The 18,709-nt window shown below is 37.6% G+C and overlaps 1 protein-coding gene across 3 annotated transcripts in view; it reads right to left on the reverse strand.

Moving 5' to 3' along the window:
* Positions 1-18,709, reverse strand: part of HEATR5B (HEAT repeat containing 5B) — a 106,606-nt gene that overhangs the window by 87,483 nt on the left and 414 nt on the right. For all 3 annotated transcript variants that reach the window (XM_007970947.3, XM_007970946.3, XM_073022921.1), the window contains exons 2-9: positions 17,986-18,133; positions 14,318-14,529; positions 12,135-12,243; positions 10,706-10,855; positions 7,630-7,801; positions 5,489-5,646; positions 3,284-3,533; positions 397-552 (exon numbers count right to left, since the gene is read on the reverse strand). In XM_007970947.3, coding sequence (XP_007969138.2) covers positions 397-552; positions 3,284-3,533; positions 5,489-5,646; positions 7,630-7,801; positions 10,706-10,855; positions 12,135-12,243; positions 14,318-14,529; positions 17,986-18,111 — 1,333 coding nt within the window. In that variant the 5' untranslated portion in view covers positions 18,112-18,133. The remainder of the gene's footprint in view (positions 1-396; positions 553-3,283; positions 3,534-5,488; positions 5,647-7,629; positions 7,802-10,705; positions 10,856-12,134; positions 12,244-14,317; positions 14,530-17,985; positions 18,134-18,709) is intronic.

Genomic DNA, 18,709 nt, shown 5'->3' on the forward strand with positions numbered 1-18,709 from the left:
CTGGAGTACAGTGGCACAATCTTGGCTCACTGCAACCTATGCCTCCTGGGCTCAAGCAATTCTCCTGCCTCAGCCTCCCAAGAAGATTACAGGCACATGTCACCACACCTGGCTAATTTCTGTATTTTTAGTAGAGACAGACCTTCACCACGTTGACCAGGATGGTCTCAAACTCCTGATCTCAAGTGATCCGCCCACCAGGGCCTCCCAAAGTGCTAGGATTACAGGCATGAGCCACCGCGCCCAGCCTATCACAATGAATCTTAATTTAAGTAAAACCTGATGATCTGAAGTGCTAATGATGATAATAAGCAACTAATCAGGAATTAAATATCAATCACACTTATGACTGAAAAAAGTGAAAGAGACATGCTAGGAAGTAACTGAATGTCAAACCTATAGATGCTTCTTGAATAAGAGGGGATGCGGTGGCATTCAAGCTCTGTACCAGGCTCCCGAGTTCCTGGAGGGCACAGACCATCACATGCTGGCTTGCTGCAATGTCTGCTGCACCAGATTTGTTTTCTCCACTTGTGTCATTCACTACTGCTTCTGGAAACACAAAATCATGTCTTTGACATAGGAGAACTGAATGGTTTTTTTGGTCTACACAATTTATGATTTTAGCCATACCAGTTGATGTCTCAGTGTTAAAAACTATGCAGTTATTTCTCAGTGGAAAACTTGTAGAACTAAACACTGAAGTGACTTAAAAACACTGTTTAATGGCTTTATAATAATGCTAAAATATACACTGAGATATACCTTTGCATCCAGGAATACAACCTAATTTTAGTGAGCAGCAGCAATCCAGTTTGTATAAAAGCACAGATAGTGCAGAAACAAGACTCGGGTTCAAATCCCAATTCCACTAGTTTATTATTAGTTATGTGACATCGGGCAAGATATTCAACTTTTCTGTCCCAATTTCCTTATCCGTTAACGGGCTTACAAGCCTATTTCAAATGGTACTGTGGTGATTAAAAAGTCAGTGCATATAAAGAATTTAACACAATGCTGCCCATAATACACATTCAATAAATGTTAGCAGCTATTATTACTTTATTACCATTGCTACTTTAAGTGTTCCAATATATTGGAGGTATCTGTCAAATTACTGACCAGAAAATGGATCTATAAGGAAAATGACTTAAGAATTTCTAACTGGAATGCTTCTGAAAGTTCCATTAGCCTTGCTGCCCGCTACCCCAACCTTTTAGCTTCCACTAGAACTGAAAGGTGTTTGACAAGAGACAATTAAAGATCCCTTGCCAAATTACTAATTGAGAATACATTCTGGCCCAGAAATCCCCAATACGTATCATTATATTTAATTCTGCTTTCAGGACTTCAAAAAAAATCAAATAACGAATTTATGACCTTAACATTAAGAACCTTTAAATGATAGTAAAACTTTTTTTTTTTGCATCATTATGACTTAACAGACTATAAAATACATAATACAGAATAATAGGATATAACACATTAATAAATTGAGGACTGTAATTAAATTTTTTTTTTTTTTTGAGACAGAGCCTTGCTCTGTTACCCAAGCTGGAATGTAGTGGTGTCATCTCAGCTAACTACAACCTCTGCCTCCTGGGTTCAAGCAATCCTCCCACCTCAGCCTCCTGAGTAGCTGGGACTACAGGTGTATACTACCATGCCCAACTAATTTTTGTATTTTTTAGTAGAGACAGGGTTTCACCATGTTGCGCAGGCTGTTCTCAAAGAACTCCTGGCCTCAAGTGATTGACCCATCTTGGCCTCCCAAAGTGCTGGGATTACAGGCATGAGCCACCATGCTGGCCAAATAACTCTTTTGTTTTTAGGTATTTCTGGACTTGGAAAAGCATAAACTCTAGCTTTTGACTGCTAAGTTTAAGCTCCCTGTGGACAGGTGCTGTATGCATCTGGCTTGCTATTTTACTCCCACTATTTTGTGCACTAAACATTTCCTCAGTGAATCAACGTGCAAATTATTCTTTAAGTTGTGAATCTAAGATAGATGACTATTTTAGCATATCTAAGGAATGATATCTCATTAATTTAAACACTCTTTAATTCACAATTCATAATTTTAAGTTAGCTCTATACATTTAAAACTAGTTTACTGGCTGGGCATGGTGGCTCATACCTGTACTCTCAGCACTCTGGGAGGCCAAGGCAGGTGTATCACTTGAGGTCAGGAGTTCAAGACCAGCCTGGCCAATGTGGTGAAACCCTGTTTCTACTAAAAATACAAAAATTAGCAGGGTATGTGGTGGCATATGCCTGTAATCACAGCTACTCAGGAGGGTGAGGCAGGAGAATAATTTGAACCCAGGAGGCGGAGGTTGTAGTGAGCTGAGATTGTACCACTGCACTCGAGCCTGGGCAGCAGAGCTACACTCTGTCTTAAATAAAATAATATAAAATAAAAAATAAAACTAGTTTACTAAGTAAGCCATTATCAACAACAAAAACTACAACTATTTATGTGTTTTTTCACTAATTTTATAAAACATTCAATACATATATATCTGAAAAATAAATTATTGATGATATTTACTCATTAAATCCTTATTCCAAAAGACCTCTATTAGGCAATATAATTTGCCTTATTAAAGTTAGTATATACTTCTAATAGTGAAAAAACTAAACTGTCTTTTAGAATTTATATTTTGCCTTGCCTTTATATTTAGCTTATAACTGGATTAAAAGCTCATGAAGGCAGAAGCTTTATCTCATTCATTATTGAAACCCCGAATTACTTCTCTGCAAATCTCACTATTTGTTAAGTTGAAAAATTTACAAAATTGATACTTTTTAGAAAAGAATTTCTTGTAATTATGTATAACTGAGGTTTCACAGTGCATCTTCTCAGGGCTAATAACCATCTGTAATTGTTCCTCTCTAACTTTTCATATTAAGCCTATGAGGGGAGGAAAAGAAACAATAAAAATATATGTTTATAAAACAACAGGCTCTAAAAGCAGAAAGATCACAATATATTATTCTTTAAAGACAGCAACCAATGTGCTGCCGCATGCCAGGAAAGTTATAAAACCAGCAAAGGTGCTAGAAATAAAACAGAAAACACAATCTTACCAAAATGCCACCCAAATCTTTAAAAACTCTATTTCACTGTAATTATGTGATTTTAATATCAAATAAGAGTAGTCAATAAGTATGAAAACACATAGAAAGATAAACTAATCAGTCCTATCGATATTTATTAAGAAGAATAATAAAGAACTAAATGACTAAGGTAATCAACACACACAATGATACCAATTCTTACCTACGGCTTTCATTTGTTTTCCAATAGCTTGGCAGATTTCTTTGGCAGCTGCAATCTGGGCTTTTTCACCTAGCAAACTGCCCACAGTAGCTCTTAGGATAAAGGAAACACATCGTCTTGAATACACAGCCTCCACATGTGTTTGTGTTGCCCGAGGATGGGAAACCAGATCAAGTACATGGGACAGGAACGTGGCAAAGCTGCGCTCCAACCACTGACCACCCAATGTTGTCACAAAAACAACGTATGCCTGTAAATAGAGGAAGGGACAACTTCAGATATACTTACATCACTGAACAGAAATCAAAGATAAAGTAACTACAAAAATAAATGATAACAGCACGCAGAATAAATTATATTTGAGACTAAAACAGAGAAAATTTAAACTTGAGATCTTTTTACTACTTCCGGAATAGGAATTATTAGTGAAGTATCTTTGATTAAAAAACAGTTCTTAAGATAACAACTTCATGAAGAACACAAAGGGACAGCAGTGAGAGGGAAGGGAAGCTGAATTTACCCCAGTGATCGGGAAGGTAACAGGTTACAGAAACAAGAAAACTTTAACATCCTAAAGAGCTATAAAATCTTACTTACGACTTTCTCTGTAAGTTAAAACATTGTTTACTAATATTTTATACTGGTTCCGGGATCAAGGTACAGTCACGATTTTGACTGAAATCATGATTTTGACTATGATCACCATTTCATCTTATTAGGTGTTAAGTATTATTAGATCATTAACCATAACCTCGTATCTGGTGTTGCTATTTGAAATTATAATTCCAAGTCAGATATAATCTTATAATTACATTGGTGACTAAACACTGACAGAAAATCTAATCAAAGCATTAACCAATATTTTTAGATACAGGGTTGTTGGAGAATATTAAAATCTAAATGCTCAAGCTACCTGAATACAGTTTCAATGAAAACTGAGCTATTTTATATCTGATTTTCTGTTAAGCAAAACATAAGAACTTTATTTAAAGATATTTTACACAAATATAGTAGACATAGGTTTATTTATGTATCATTAAATATCTACTGAATTTCCATATAAGCATGTAATTTGGAATTTGAATGTAACTCATTCATTTGGTAAAAGAAACATTTCGGGCCGGGCGCGGTGGCTCAAGCCTGTAATCCCAGCACTTTGGGAGGCCGAGGTGGGCGGATCACGAGGTCAGGAGATCGAGACCATCCTGGCTAACACAGTGAAACCCCGTCTCTACTAAAAATACAAGAAAATTAGCCGGGCGTGGTGGCGGGCGCCTGTAGTCCCAGCTACCCGGGAGGCTGAGGCAGGAGAATGGCGTAAACCCGGGAGGCAGAGCTTGCAGTGAGCCGAGATCGCGCCACTGCACTCCAGCCTGGGGCACAGAGCGAGACTCCGTCTCAAAAAAAAATAAAAAAATAAATAAAATAAAAAAAATAAAAAAATAAATAAAAAAAAAAAAAGAAACATTTCGGGCCGGGCGCGGTGGCTCAAGCCTGTAATCCCAGCACTTTGGGAGGCCGAGACGGGCGGATCACGAGGTCAGGAGATCGAAACCATCCTTGCTAACCCGGTGAAACCCCGTCTCTACTAAAAAATACAAAAAAACTAGCCGGGCGAGGTGGCGGGCGCCTGTAGTCCCAGCTGCTCAGGAGGCTGAGGCAGGAGAATGGCGTGAACCCGGGAGGCGGAGCTTGCAGTGAGCTGAGATCGCGCCACTGCACTCCAGCCTGGGCGACAGAGCGAGACTCCGTCTCAAAAAAAAAAAAAAAAAAAAAGAAACATTTCGAAAGAAACCAGACAATATTAAAAATTTCTCCGTAAGCTGTTACTTCATAACAGTCTTCCATGAAGTTTCATAAGTGATATGAACAAAATCTTTTTTTTTTTTTTTGAGACGGAGTCTCCTTCTGTCACCCAGGCTAGAGTGCAGTGGCATGATCTCGGCTCACTGCAACCTCCACCTCCCTGGTTGAAGTGATCCTCCTACCTCAGCCTCCCGAGAAGCTGGGACTACAGGTGTGCACCACCACGCCTGGCTAATTTTTTGGTATTTTTAGTAGAGACAGGGTTTCATCATGTTAGTCAGGCTGGTCTCAAACTCCTGACCTCAGGCTATTGTCCACCTTAGCCTCCCAAAGTGCTGGGATTACAGGCATGAGCCACCACGCCCAGCCAAAATTATTTTACACATAAATGTTACAAACCTGCGTAACTCCAACTCTCACTTCACGATTAACGGACCCTCCAACTTTTAACATTTCTCCACCGCTCTTTAAGAAACCTGACCCTCCACGCAGAAATCCTGTGGCCATGAGTTCTAAGACTTCATCAAATGTTGCTCGCTTCACATTCTGACGCATTACTTTCAGGAAGAAAAAAAAAGTATGAGCAAATATATTTCTGCGGCACTCTAGCTTAATAATTCAAGTAATTATTTTTAAGGATATGTTACTACAATGGGGAAATGGTTTAGTATCCTTATAATTTTTTTCTTAAAACTTTCAATGTCCTTGTAAACCTGAATTCAATTCCAAAGCAAAAAATGCTCAGAAAAATGGAAAGAGCTAGAAATAAAAGCAATTCAATAAATCTATGCAAAACAGTCTAATAGTAATGACAATACTGTGTGTAACACAATAAGGACAAAGCGTACCCACAGCAGATACTAACTGATCTCAGTTCTCATTCCCACCTGAGGTGGACACAAAAAACTTTTCTCATCACAGTGCTTTCTATACAGCAGTTACCAATAGATTAAAATGTTACTGGGAATGCAACTGAATCAGCATCCCTGCTATAGAGTTTCATATTTTATGAAGTCCTTCCATATACAGTAGCAAATACAATCCTCACAAAAATTCTGTAGAGGAGGTATAAAGCTCATGGCTAAGAATGCAAGCTTTGGTATTTGGCTGCCTGGGACATGAATTTCATTTCCGACACAGAACAGGTTTTAGAAAATTAGTTACAGAATCTCTCTAAGTCTCTATTTCCTCATCTATAAAACAGTAATAACAACAGTACATATAATTCACAGGGCTTTTAGGAGGAATAAATTTTGTAATACACGTAATTCAGTGCCCGGCACATAGTCAGCATTTTAAAACATTACATCATCATCATAATCTACTGAAATAATTATCATTAAAGATGAAGAAATCAAAGCTCAAAGAAGTGAAATAGGGTTTCACAGTTAATAAATACAAGAGACAGGACTTGAACCTAAAACATCTGGTTCTGTTTCTATGATACAGAGGTGGGGTAGAGGTGAGGACAAGACCGGGGCAAGGTTCACTCAGCATCTGCTCACAGGCACCCCTGAGCTATCTCTATGGAACTGTGAAGCAAAGCAAGAGTAATTTGAAAACTCAATGCTGCCTCTGATTCTCTTTATAATGATAATCAGGAAAAATTAAAAATTAATACTGTGGTACAAACGGGGATCTACTCATCAGAGACTGAAAATAAATAGCAAATAAAGGGCCAGATTCCAGTACTTTACACATTACCCAAAATCATTTCATAAATCTTATATGCTTGTATGTCCAGCATAATTTCTAGATATCCTATACATCATCATCACAAAAAATGTGACTATATCAAGGAAAATGCCATTTGGGTTGTTTTTTTTTTTTATTTTTTGAGATGGAGTCTTGCTCTGTCACCCAGGCTGGAGTGCAGTGGCGCGATCTCGGCTCACTGCAACCTCTGCTGCCCAGGTTCATGCGATTCTCCTGCCTCAGCCTCCTGAGTAGCTGGGATTACAGGTGCATACCACCATGCCCGGCTAATTTTTTTTTTTTTTTTGAGACGGAGTCTCGCTCTGTTGCCCAGGCTGGAGTGCAGTGGCATGATCTCGGCTCACTGCAAGCTCCGCTTCCCGGGTTCATGCCATTTTCCTGCCTCAGTCTCCCAAGTAGCTGTGACTATAGGCGCCCACCACCACGCCCAGCTAATTTTTTGTATTTTTAGTAGAGACGGGGTTTCACGAGTTAGCCAGGATGGTCTCGATCTCCTGACCTTGTGATCCACCTGACTCGGCCTCCCAAAGTGCTGGATTACAGGCGTGAGCCACTGCGCCCGGCCAATTTTTGTATTTTTAGTAGAGACGGGGTTTCAGCATCTTGGCCAGGCTAGTCTTGAACTCCTGACCTCGTGATCCAACCGTCTTGGCCTCCCAAAAGTGCTGGGATTACAGGTGTGAGCCACCGCGCCCAGCCAGGTTCTTTCATTTTATGAAAAAGTAGACAAAGATACTTAAAAATTTAAATCCATTACAGTGACCTGTCTATATGTAATAACTAATTAGGTCTGTTATGGTCTAAATCAAGAGCAAACACAATACCTGTTGCCTGTTTTGGCATTAATGCTGTGGCCATGACTGTTCCTAAAAGTTTAGACACTGCCACTCGTACCCCATAATTTGAGTTTTCCAAAGCCTTAAAGCAGAGAGTGGCTATATTTTCTAGTTCAGCAGTCCACATAAATACAGCTTCATTCTGTAGTTCTAGTAGACACTGGAATTAAAAACAAAAAAGTAAATAACATCCTACAACATCTGCTTCCAGAGATGGAAGAGCAAGAACCAGACTCACCGCCTCTCTTGAGATAACCAAAACACTCGACAAAATAAATGAAACAAGTTTTCAAGACACTGGACCTCAGGCAATGAAGCATCTTAAGGTATCCTTAAGAGATGAGGAAAAAACAAGATGAACCCTACAATTGTCCCAGCCTACTGCTTTGAGAGAGTTTCCAGTTAGGAAGAAACATGTAACACTAAACTACCACATTAGAAAAGAAGAACGGTCTCAAATCAATAACCTCAGCTTCACCCTTAAAAAACGAGATGAAAGAGAGCAAATTCAACACAAAGTAAGCTGAAAAAGGAAATAATAAAGGAAATTAATGACTAGGAAACTGAAAAATAATAGAAATGAAACCAAAGCTGCTTCTTTAAGAAGAGTAATAAATTTGATAAATCTCTAGTCAGGCTGATGAGGAAAAACAAAACAGTAAAAATACAAATTACCAAAATTAGAAATGAGAGAGGTCAAATCACTACAGATTCAACATGTTTTAAAAAGTTAAAGAGAATATGTGAACAACTTTATGCCAATAAAGTTGACAACTTAGAGGAAATAGACAATTTTCTCAAGAAGAAACAGATAACCTGAATAGCCCAATATCTATGTTAAAATTTGATTCTGTAACTCAAAATCTTTCCCTCAAAAAAAACTCTAGGAGATGGCGACACCAGTGAATTCAACAAAATGTTCAGGTAAGAAATAATACCAATTCTATACAAACTCTTCCAGAATATTGAAGGGAACTTTCCAACTAATCCTATAATGCCAATATCACCCTGACGCTGAAACCTAACAAAGACACTACATGAAAAAGAAACTACATATCCATATCCCATATGAACACAGATACACATTTCTAAACAAACTTCTAGCAACACTAATAAAATAATATATAAGGATAATATATCATGACCAAGTGAGGTTTTTATCTTAAGAATGCAATATTGGTTAAAATTCTAAAACTAATCAATGTTATTCAACACATTAGCAAACTAAAAAAGAAAAATCAAATCTTTATCTCAATAGATGCTGAAAAATGATTTGACAGGCCCATGCCACCATGCCTGGCTAATTTCTGTATTTTTAGTAGAGATGGGGTTTTGCCATGTTGGCCAGGCTGGTCTCAAACTCCTGACCTCAGGTGATCCTTCCGTCTTGGCCTCCCAAAGTGCTGGGATTACAGGTGTGAGCCACCACACCAGCCTAGATGTTGACATTGATATAATTCATGATTTTATTCATATTTTCCCAGTCTTATTTGTATTCTGTCAAGATCTGTACATTTAACATTACAAGATGTTGCTAAGAGAAATTAAAGACCAAAATAAATGGAGAGATATATCACGTACTTTCATAGGGTGGAAGACTTAATATTGTTAGGATAGCAATTCTCTCCAAATTCAATGCAACCTGAATCAAAATCCCAGCATGGTCTTTTTGTAGACACTTACAAACCTAGACTAGGCAAAACAATTTTGAAAAAGAACAAAGTTGGAGGACTAACAGCACCTGATTTCAAGACTTATTATAAAGGTACAGTCATGAAGAAAAGTGTTGTTGGCATCAAGACAGACAAATGGATCAATAAAACAGAATAGAGTCCAAAATTATACCTATACATACACACACAACTGATTTTCAACAAAGGGAGCAAAGGGAGTTTAGTGAAGAAAAGACAGGCTTTTCGAAATGGCACTGGAAGAAGTGGATATCCATATTGAAAACAAAAAACAAAAAAATTTGATTCCAACCTTGCACCATATACAAAAATTAACTCAAAATGGACCATATATCCAAGTATAAAACTATAAAACCTCTAGAAGGAAACATAGGACAAACCCTGGTTTACAAAATGTTTCCTTAGATACAACACCAAAAGCACAATTCATATAAGAAAAACAGATACATTGGATGAAATTCAAAATGTCTTTTCCTTATAAGGCACTATTTAGAGAATAAAGAGACAGGCCACCGATTGGGAAAATATTTGTAAATCATGTATCTGATAAAGGAATATGTAAAGAACCTATAAAACACTCTCAAAAGTCAGTAATTACAAAACAACCCTATAAAACAATGGACAAAAGATTGAGCACATCCTTCTTCAAAGAAGATATGGATGGCAAATAAGCACCTGAAGATATGCTTATCATTCATCATTAGGGAAATGCAAATTAAAGCCACAATGAGATACCAATTGAGATATGAGATACAATGAGATATGTATCCATTAGAATGGCTTAAATTAAAAAGACTGTCAGTAACAAACAATGGTGATGACATGGAGGAAGTGAAATTCTCATACACTGCTAGTAGAGATGTAAAATGGCATAAGTACCTTGGAAAACTGTTTTGTAGTTATCTGAACGGTAAACTAAATCTGCCCTATGAACCAGCTATTCCATCCCTAGGTATTTGCCGAAAAGAAATGAAAGCATATGTTCATGCAAAAACTTATATACAGATGTTCCCAGAAGCTTTTTTTGTAATAATCAAAACTGGAAGCAACTCAAATGTTTATAACAGGTGAGTGAACAAACCAATGTGACATATCCATACAAGGAATTACTACTCAGCAATAAAAAGGAATGAACTATGGATACATATACAACATAAATGAATTTCAAAATAATTATACTAAGCAAAAGAAGCCAGAATACACATATGCACAAAAGTATATCTCATGATGTGATACTATTATATATAATTCTAGAAAATTAAACTAATCCATTGGAACACAAAACAATTTAAAATTTTAAAAGAAAAAAAATCATTGACTGTTTAAGAGCAAGAAGGATAAGGAGCAGTATTCTAAATTGGTCAAGTACTAACCTTGGCCACTGCACATCGTACAGCCATTGACCTATCAGTCAAGAGAGACCTGGCATTCTTATAAATATCACGATGAGAGGAAGCTGCTGCACCACCCAGGCCACTTAGAACTTTCTGCAGACTCATTAAGATTTCACTTCGCCCTTGAGACTAGACGTGTATAGGAAAAAAAAAAAAAGATTTTGTAAAATAAATTCCATATTTAAACAAGAACATGCCAAGACAAAAGTTCTTTGGGTCTAATGGTCTTACCTCCAAATTATAAACAATAAATAATGAAAAGTACAATAAAATTAAGTATCCTGGAAAGTAAGAATGTTCCATTAAATAATACCTTTCTTAAAAATTAGGTGATAAATATATTCCAAAGTTTCTATGACTTACTGAAGTACATACAATATACTGAGAACATGAAGACAGACTCAAAAGCTTCAATATATCTCAATGACCCAAACTTTCAGAATATAAAATATTTTCAGAATATAAAATATTAAATATAAAATAGTTAAGAAAAAAATATATAAACCATCCAAAAGAGGAAGCAGAAAACAACCAACACATTTAAAAAAAGTGTCAGAAATACGGCAAACCTTCGTCTTCTTGTGACTAACTCAAACTCTTATATCCATATTCTCATAGTGCTTATTGTTATTTCTAACAGTGTACTCATCACAGTGTATCACAATGCTTATTCACACTTAGATCTCTTCCACTAGATTGTAAGTTCTTTCAGGTCAGGACTATCTTTGTACGCTTAATGCCTGACAAATAATATTTTATCAATTCTTTTTTAATGAATGAATAGACAAATAGTTCCCAGAAGAGGTATCCAATTCTAGTCCAATGACAGGTATCACTGAACAGGAAAATAATTTAGATACAAAACACACAGGCACAGGGAAAAGGCTATGTGACAAAGGAGGCAGAGATGGGAGAGATGGATCTATAAGCCGAGGAAGATCAAATATTTCCAGCAATCACTAGAAGGTAAGAAGGAAAGGAAGCATTCTTCTCTAGATCCTTCAGTGGAAACATGGCCTTGCTGACACTTATCACAGACCTCCAGCTTCCAGAACTGTGAGACAATAAATTGTTGTTTTAAGCCACCCAGTTTAAGGTAATTTATTACAGCAACCAAAAAATTAACACATTAGCTATGGTACCAAAAAAAGAAGAAAAAAAAAGCCAATCCAAAAGTATCACAGGACTAAATAAAAAATAACAGGTAAACCTATTCATTGTCAAAGAAAAGCATCCTTTCTCTTCCCCCTGATGTATATTAAAAGAAGGGACAAGTAATAATTTGAAATTACCTCCTTGTTAAGCAATATGAGTACCACAGTGACAGAAAAAGAAACAAACATATTTTAGCTGACATCTAACTCTTGCCACAAGCAAATATTCAAATAATATTGGTTGTAAAACTTACCTCTGCACTTTTCAGCGATTTCAATAGATTATTCACTGTTTCTGGAAATGCGCTGCCCAACATTCTCCCCATTTTTTCATAAAATGCTCCGACACAAGCCACTGCAGCCCTGTGAGAAGTGACAATTTCACTGGTCATCGTTCAGGTTAATGATACAATTATACTTTTCTCATTTTCAGAAATCAATCTGCATTTGTCTAGGACACAGTTGGCTATAATCCTTAATTTCAACTATCGAAAACAATTTGTTTATCCTTCATAACTGCAACAAATACTATACTATATTTACACTGTATTCTTGTTAAATACTATAAATTGTATTCTTGTTAAAATACAAAAGAATCTACATATGTACATAATAAATCATACCCGTTATTTGGGAAGAAATCCAAGCTTTTCTTTTTTTGAGGGGGAAGACAAAGTCTCACTCTGTCACCCAGGCTGGAGTGCAGTGGCATGGTCCCGGCTCATTGCAACCTCCACCTCCTGGGTTCAAGCCCTTCTCCCACCTCAGCCTCCCAAGTAGCTGGGATTACAGGTGCATGCCATCATTCCCAGCTCATCTTGTATATTTAGTAGAGACGGGGTTTCACCACATTAGCCAGGCTGATCTCGAACTCCTGACCTCAGGTGATCTGCCTGCCTTGGCCTTCCAAAGTGTTAGGATTACAGGCGTGAGCCACTGCGCCCAGCCCCTAAGCTTTGCTTCTATGAAGACTTTCCAAATTATGTCAATCCTCAACAATCCCTCTCTTCTTTCATTATATATAACACTAATGTCTATCACTCATTTTGACAAAATTATATCATTTATTGTGTTGTAACTTGACCATTTTATATGTCTCTATCTTGTCCTGCCAGTGGAAATGTAAACTCCAGAAACAGGGAATATATCTCACCCATTTGCATTGGTCACAGTGTCTGCCTCTTAATTTACAAATACTACTATACTATTTGTAAACCTCTAAAATTTAATCTAAATTACATTAACAGAACACTCGGAAGAATAAACCAATAGCAACACATTTCTTCAGGAGCAAGAAATGACCCCACTGTCACTTAGGTCAATAGTAAGTGAATAGCTGTGGGTTTAGCTTAAAGGCAAAAGTAGGACATCGTGGTTAAGAGCGGATGCTTTGGAGTCTGGCAGACCTGTGCCTAAATCCTAGAACCCACCATCTAATAGCTATGTGTAGTTGGATCTTGGAAGTGGGCAGGTGGTCTACCATGAGGCGAGTCACTCCCGCTCCAACAAATAAAAATAAATAAAAGTTGTGTGATCTGAGCAATTTATAGATAAGAGAGGTTAACTAAATTTAGCTCACAATCAAACACATAATAAACAGTAGAATCAGGGAATCAACTTTCACCTCTTCAACTCCAAATCTCATGCTTTTTGATACCCTGTAGGCTGATAATAAATTTTAAATGACTGGCGTCACATGCCAGCATACATTAGAGATTTCCTAAATAGGACCCATGGATCCACTGGAAATACATATGAATGTATAATCAATTCTACTTAACCAGAACTATAAAATTATGTGTGTATTTGCTAAGTAGCAGTGAACATAGCTTCAAACTTCGAAATAAACTAGAAAGTACTAGAACTGTCTAATCTCCTCTAAAACTTTTGAGGTTTACATCCATCCTAAACAAAACACGAAATCTAATCACAATGTATCTAGGTAGTTACCTAGTGATACCAGGTAACTACCTAAAAGTAGACCTAAAAATTAGAAACCAGGTTTTGAATAATCTATTTCCTCTGTAAGCTATTACACCGACCATGGCCCCTTGAATGTTGACGTTCTAGAGTTGTATCCCTAGCTGTCTTCTCTTCTCAAATATACTCCTCCTCCTAGGTAACTTTACTCATATCAAAGGATTCAGCCTACTCACCAAAACTACATTCCCAACAAATCTCTAAAATCCCAACAAGAATTTCCAACTACATATTATACACTGTCATTTGGATATTCCCATTTGTATTCCAGAATCAGCATGCCTAAAATTTAACTCATTTTCTTCCCATCACAACTCGATCCACTTAGAGCTCTCATTGTTAGCAGCATGTCACAGGTTCCACCCACCTGGGGGTTTTTATGGTCCATAGTCTCCTACTAAGCTTCCTTGAAAGAAAAAATAAAACTTCAAGGGCCCCTGTTAAAGTAAGTACTTACAATTTTGTTGGCAAGTAGGCTGCAGTGTCATCTTTATTTCTGATAATGTCATTGCATTTATCAAGTGTCTGAAAAACTGTAAAAGTATCTCCAATGCTATAAAGGGCTGCGAGATTTTTAGCTAACAATTTTCGTGTAGGTGGTCCAGGTGAACTACTTATTAATCCAGTTAATTGTTCGACAAGTTTTTTCTGTTTTTCCTTTACATCAGTCTGTTACAAAAACATTTTTAAAAGAATATCATTAAAAAAAATTTTGTTACCTTTTAATCAAAATAAAAAATACTTAACGCTTAAGGCACTCTAATAATTAAAAATCTGTATTGTATTAAACATAAACCGTGAGAATTTTCAAGTTAAGGAAAAGTTCAGTAAGAAATGAGCCATTCTTTCCTACATGAAATATTCTCCTTCATTCTCCTCCAAAGCCAAAAGGTTAGCTCCAATAAAAGTGAAGACTCTGATTCAAAAAGTTATGAGACCAACTTACTGAGAAATAAACCAGCAGCCAAAGGATGCAAAATATTGGGTGTATGGACAACTGATGTCTTACAACCCAGATAGGTTACCCATGTAAAAGCAAAGTCAGCAGTTCATAAAGTTACAGGCCAGCAAATGAAACCAGAAGAAACTGAAGAGCCCTAGGCAACAGGAAAAAAAATACCCAGCTCTACCCATAATCAATACCTAGAATTCATTCATTTATTCAAACAATATTTATTATGTCCTTAATGTATGCCATGTACTAGGGTGCAACAGTGAACAAAATAGACAACAAGTCCCTGCCCTCATAAAGTTTACATTCTAGTGGGGAGGGATAGAGTTTACCAAACAAACAAATGAATAGTATGGGTGCTTACTGTTTTATGTGGATTAATTAGAAAAGGCCTCTCTCTGAAAAGAAGTGAAGGGGTGAGCCAGGCAGATACCGAGGGGAAGAACATTCCAGGCCAAAGGAACAAGCATAAAGGCCTTGAGGTTGGAGCATTCTTAGCATCCTTGAAGACAGCAAGAAGGCCAGTTTGACTGGAGTGGAGTAAGAGAGAGAAAGTAGTAAGAGATGAAGTCAGAAGGATAGAAAGGGCCAGATCAGGTAGTCTCTTGTACCCCACTATAGAACTCTGTATGTTACTCTCAGTAAGATAACTTTGTATATCACTCTGAGTAAGAGTTTGAAGTAGAGGAGGGTCATGATCTAAATATTTTAACAGGCTCACTCTGACTTCTAAGAATACTCTATAAGGTCCATAAATGGAAAGCAGCATGAGCAAATAGGAAGCAGATGCAATAATCTAAATGAGAGATGATAGTGGTAACTATGGAGACAAGTAAACTCTGGATTAATTTGTGGATGAAACCATAGGATTTGCTGGTGAATATGACGTGAAATTTGAGAAAAAGAGGGAAGTCAAAAATGACTCTATGGTTTTCCCCCTGAGCAACCAGAAGGATGAAATGGTCATTTCCTGAGATAGAGAACATAGGGAAAAAGACAAGTTTGGGAGGAGAAATCAAGAATTTGGTTTGGGTATGTTAACTCTGCGATGCCACTTAGGTAAGAAAGAAGTAGAGTAAACATTATCCTGGGAATCACTATTTTATAGATGATAGTAAAAATCACACAATTAGATACCACTGAGGGACTATGTACAGATTTTTAAAAAATGCCCTGAACTGAGGAAGACTTAAAAAAGAACAATTAGTAGTTAGTGAAGTGGGAGAGGAACCAAAACCTAACAGTGTCTTGGGAAGCCACGAACAGGAAGAAAACTTCAGACAAACTGTGCAAAGCAATGAAAACAATATTATTTTCTAATTTGGGTGGAGGGTGTACAGATATTCATATTATGCTTCATAACTATGTTTTATATAGTCTTGTATTTATCAATTTCACAACAAAATTAAAGATGTTTTAAGTGTTTCGAGGTGAAAAGATAGAGATGGATCAAATAAGACAGAATACTGACCACTGATTGCCCAGACCACTGATGGCTGGACAAGAGCTGTTTCAGTGGAGTGGAAGGAAATTCCCGGTTGTAGGGGATTTAAGAGAAAACAGAAACTTCTAGTTAAAGATTACAAGTGAATCCATGCATTAACGGTTTCTTTTTGTTGTTGTTGTTGTTATTAGTATACTTTAAGTTCTAGGGTACATGTACATAAAGTGCAGGTTTGTTACATATATATACATGTGCCATGTTGGTGTGCTGCACCTATTAACTCATTTACATTAGGTCAAGCATTAACTGTTTCCATAGAAACTCCATTAAAACCATACTAAAAGGCAACAAGAGGAACAATAACAACAAAGCACAAATCCAAAGGGTAAAGAAAATAGGAAAAAGAATCAGCACAATATTTGGAAACCAAGTGTTCCCAACAGGGAAAGCTAAGAAAGGACCTATCTTATTACACAGGACCCCCTAAGAGATCGTGGTATTTTTAAGCCCTAGGTGCTTTTGGAGGTGGCAGTGAAGTTGCACCTTGAGAGAGAGGGAATGGTTGAGAGTCTAAGAAGCAGTAAGACTCCTCTTCTCCACTATGGAAGCAGACTGAAACCTTATTCTCTGGGTAGAGTGAAATACCGTATGTCTAGACTAGGAGACCCCAGGCACAGCTGCGGTCTGGGAAAACTGCACTGAAAACACAGACATGCAGTGAAAGTACACACACTGAATGTTAAAGTCTCCACTCTTCTCCCACAATTCCAAGAATATAGCCAGCTAGCCATATACTCTTCAGACCTGAGAGTAGAAAAGTATCTTCTGGGGAATAAGCAGCCTACAGAAATCTGAAATACTACGATCAGGAACCAGACCAGCCTACAGTGAAGTCCAGTTTAAAAGACTGGCCCTGCTGAGAAAAGTTTTTACTACCCACTTTTAAATTTGAGCAGGCAGCCAAAGATCATCAGACATTTGAGGGAAGCATCTACTTTTTTTTTTTTTTTTTTCAGATGGAGTTTTCACTCTTGTCATCCAGGCTGGAGTGCAATAGCGTGATCTCGGCTCCTTGCAACCTCCACCTTTCAGGTTCGAGCGATTCTCCTGCCTCAGCCTCCCGAGTAGCTGGGATTACAGGCGCCCACCACCATGTCTGGCTAATTTTTGTATTTTTAGTAGAGACGGGGTTTCACCATGTTGGCCAGGCTAGTCTGGAACTCTTGACCTCAGGTGATCCGCCCACCTCGGCTTCCCAAAGTGCTGGGATTACAGGCGTGAGCCACCACGCCGGGCCATATCTACTTTTAAAGATAGAATATAAAATACACAGACAATAAAAAATAAGCTGAATTGAGACTATGCAGGAAGAAAATGAAAAAAAAAAAGCCTATTATTGACTCCTCAGAGAGATAAGTGAAGATACTGGGATTGTTAGGCTGCACAGAGAGACCACTTGCAATGGGTGATGATAAATTTAAAGTGACACCAATCATGTAGCCACGTTTTTCTCCAGTTACAATGAACTGCACAGGTAGAGATATAAAGAAGGAAGGCAATGAGCTGGATTTAAACGAGGTTTGAGTTTTGCCACTAAATTCCCATTCGTGCAATATTCTGAAGTTCCATAAGTGACCCACAAACCTTCCAAAACATATGTTTTCTTAAGAATCATGACCACATAATCTCTTTACATTAATGCAACTGGGAAAAAAGAGCAATACCATACCTTGTTGGCAGCAACCAAGACTTTATCAAGAAATCGCAACCATTCAAAGATAAAAACCGGTCTTTTTGCTTCAGTGATTTGAGCCAAAGCTTCTTCATTTAGCAATAAACTGTGGGCTAACTCCATTACTGAAGTTTTAAATTCACACCTTAAATTTAACAGAGTAAAAAATACTTGTAATTTTTTTTTAATGTTGAAAGTCAAGCTTTATGGAATATACCCACTAAGAAAAGTATGACTACTCATTTCTTTTGGGGAAAAACTCAACTTCTTTGAGGCAAAACCTGAAAACATACTTTTAAAAGACAAAAATACAAACAAAAAAAAAAGCGAAAAAAAAACCTGCTTGGTATAAGGAAGAATGAATCATGGAGTGAAAGGAAAATTAAAATAAACTATTGCCCAAAAAAAAGGCATTATTCCAGAAGAAATATGTCCAGCAGCACCTATGTCATTGACCCGTTCTATAAATGAGAAAACTGAAGCACTAAGATCAAACACCCCAGCCGGGCTTGACAACCATCCTCCTCTTTTTCTCGTCCACTGCTCGGTATATCGCACCTTTACCCTCCCGCGCTGCACCTGATCGGGGGACTGAGGTCAAAACACCCAGCACAGACATCCCGAACTGCAGGTCTCCAAGACTCTTCCAAAGGGGATGGGTGGGGCGGCCAGGTCCCGGCGGCCAAAGCCTCAGTGACAACACCGGGCGGTCAGGAATGCA

Source organism: Chlorocebus sabaeus, chromosome 14 (genome assembly GCF_047675955.1).
Source record: "Chlorocebus sabaeus isolate Y175 chromosome 14, mChlSab1.0.hap1, whole genome shotgun sequence".
NCBI lineage: Eukaryota > Metazoa > Chordata > Mammalia > Primates > Cercopithecidae > Chlorocebus > Chlorocebus sabaeus.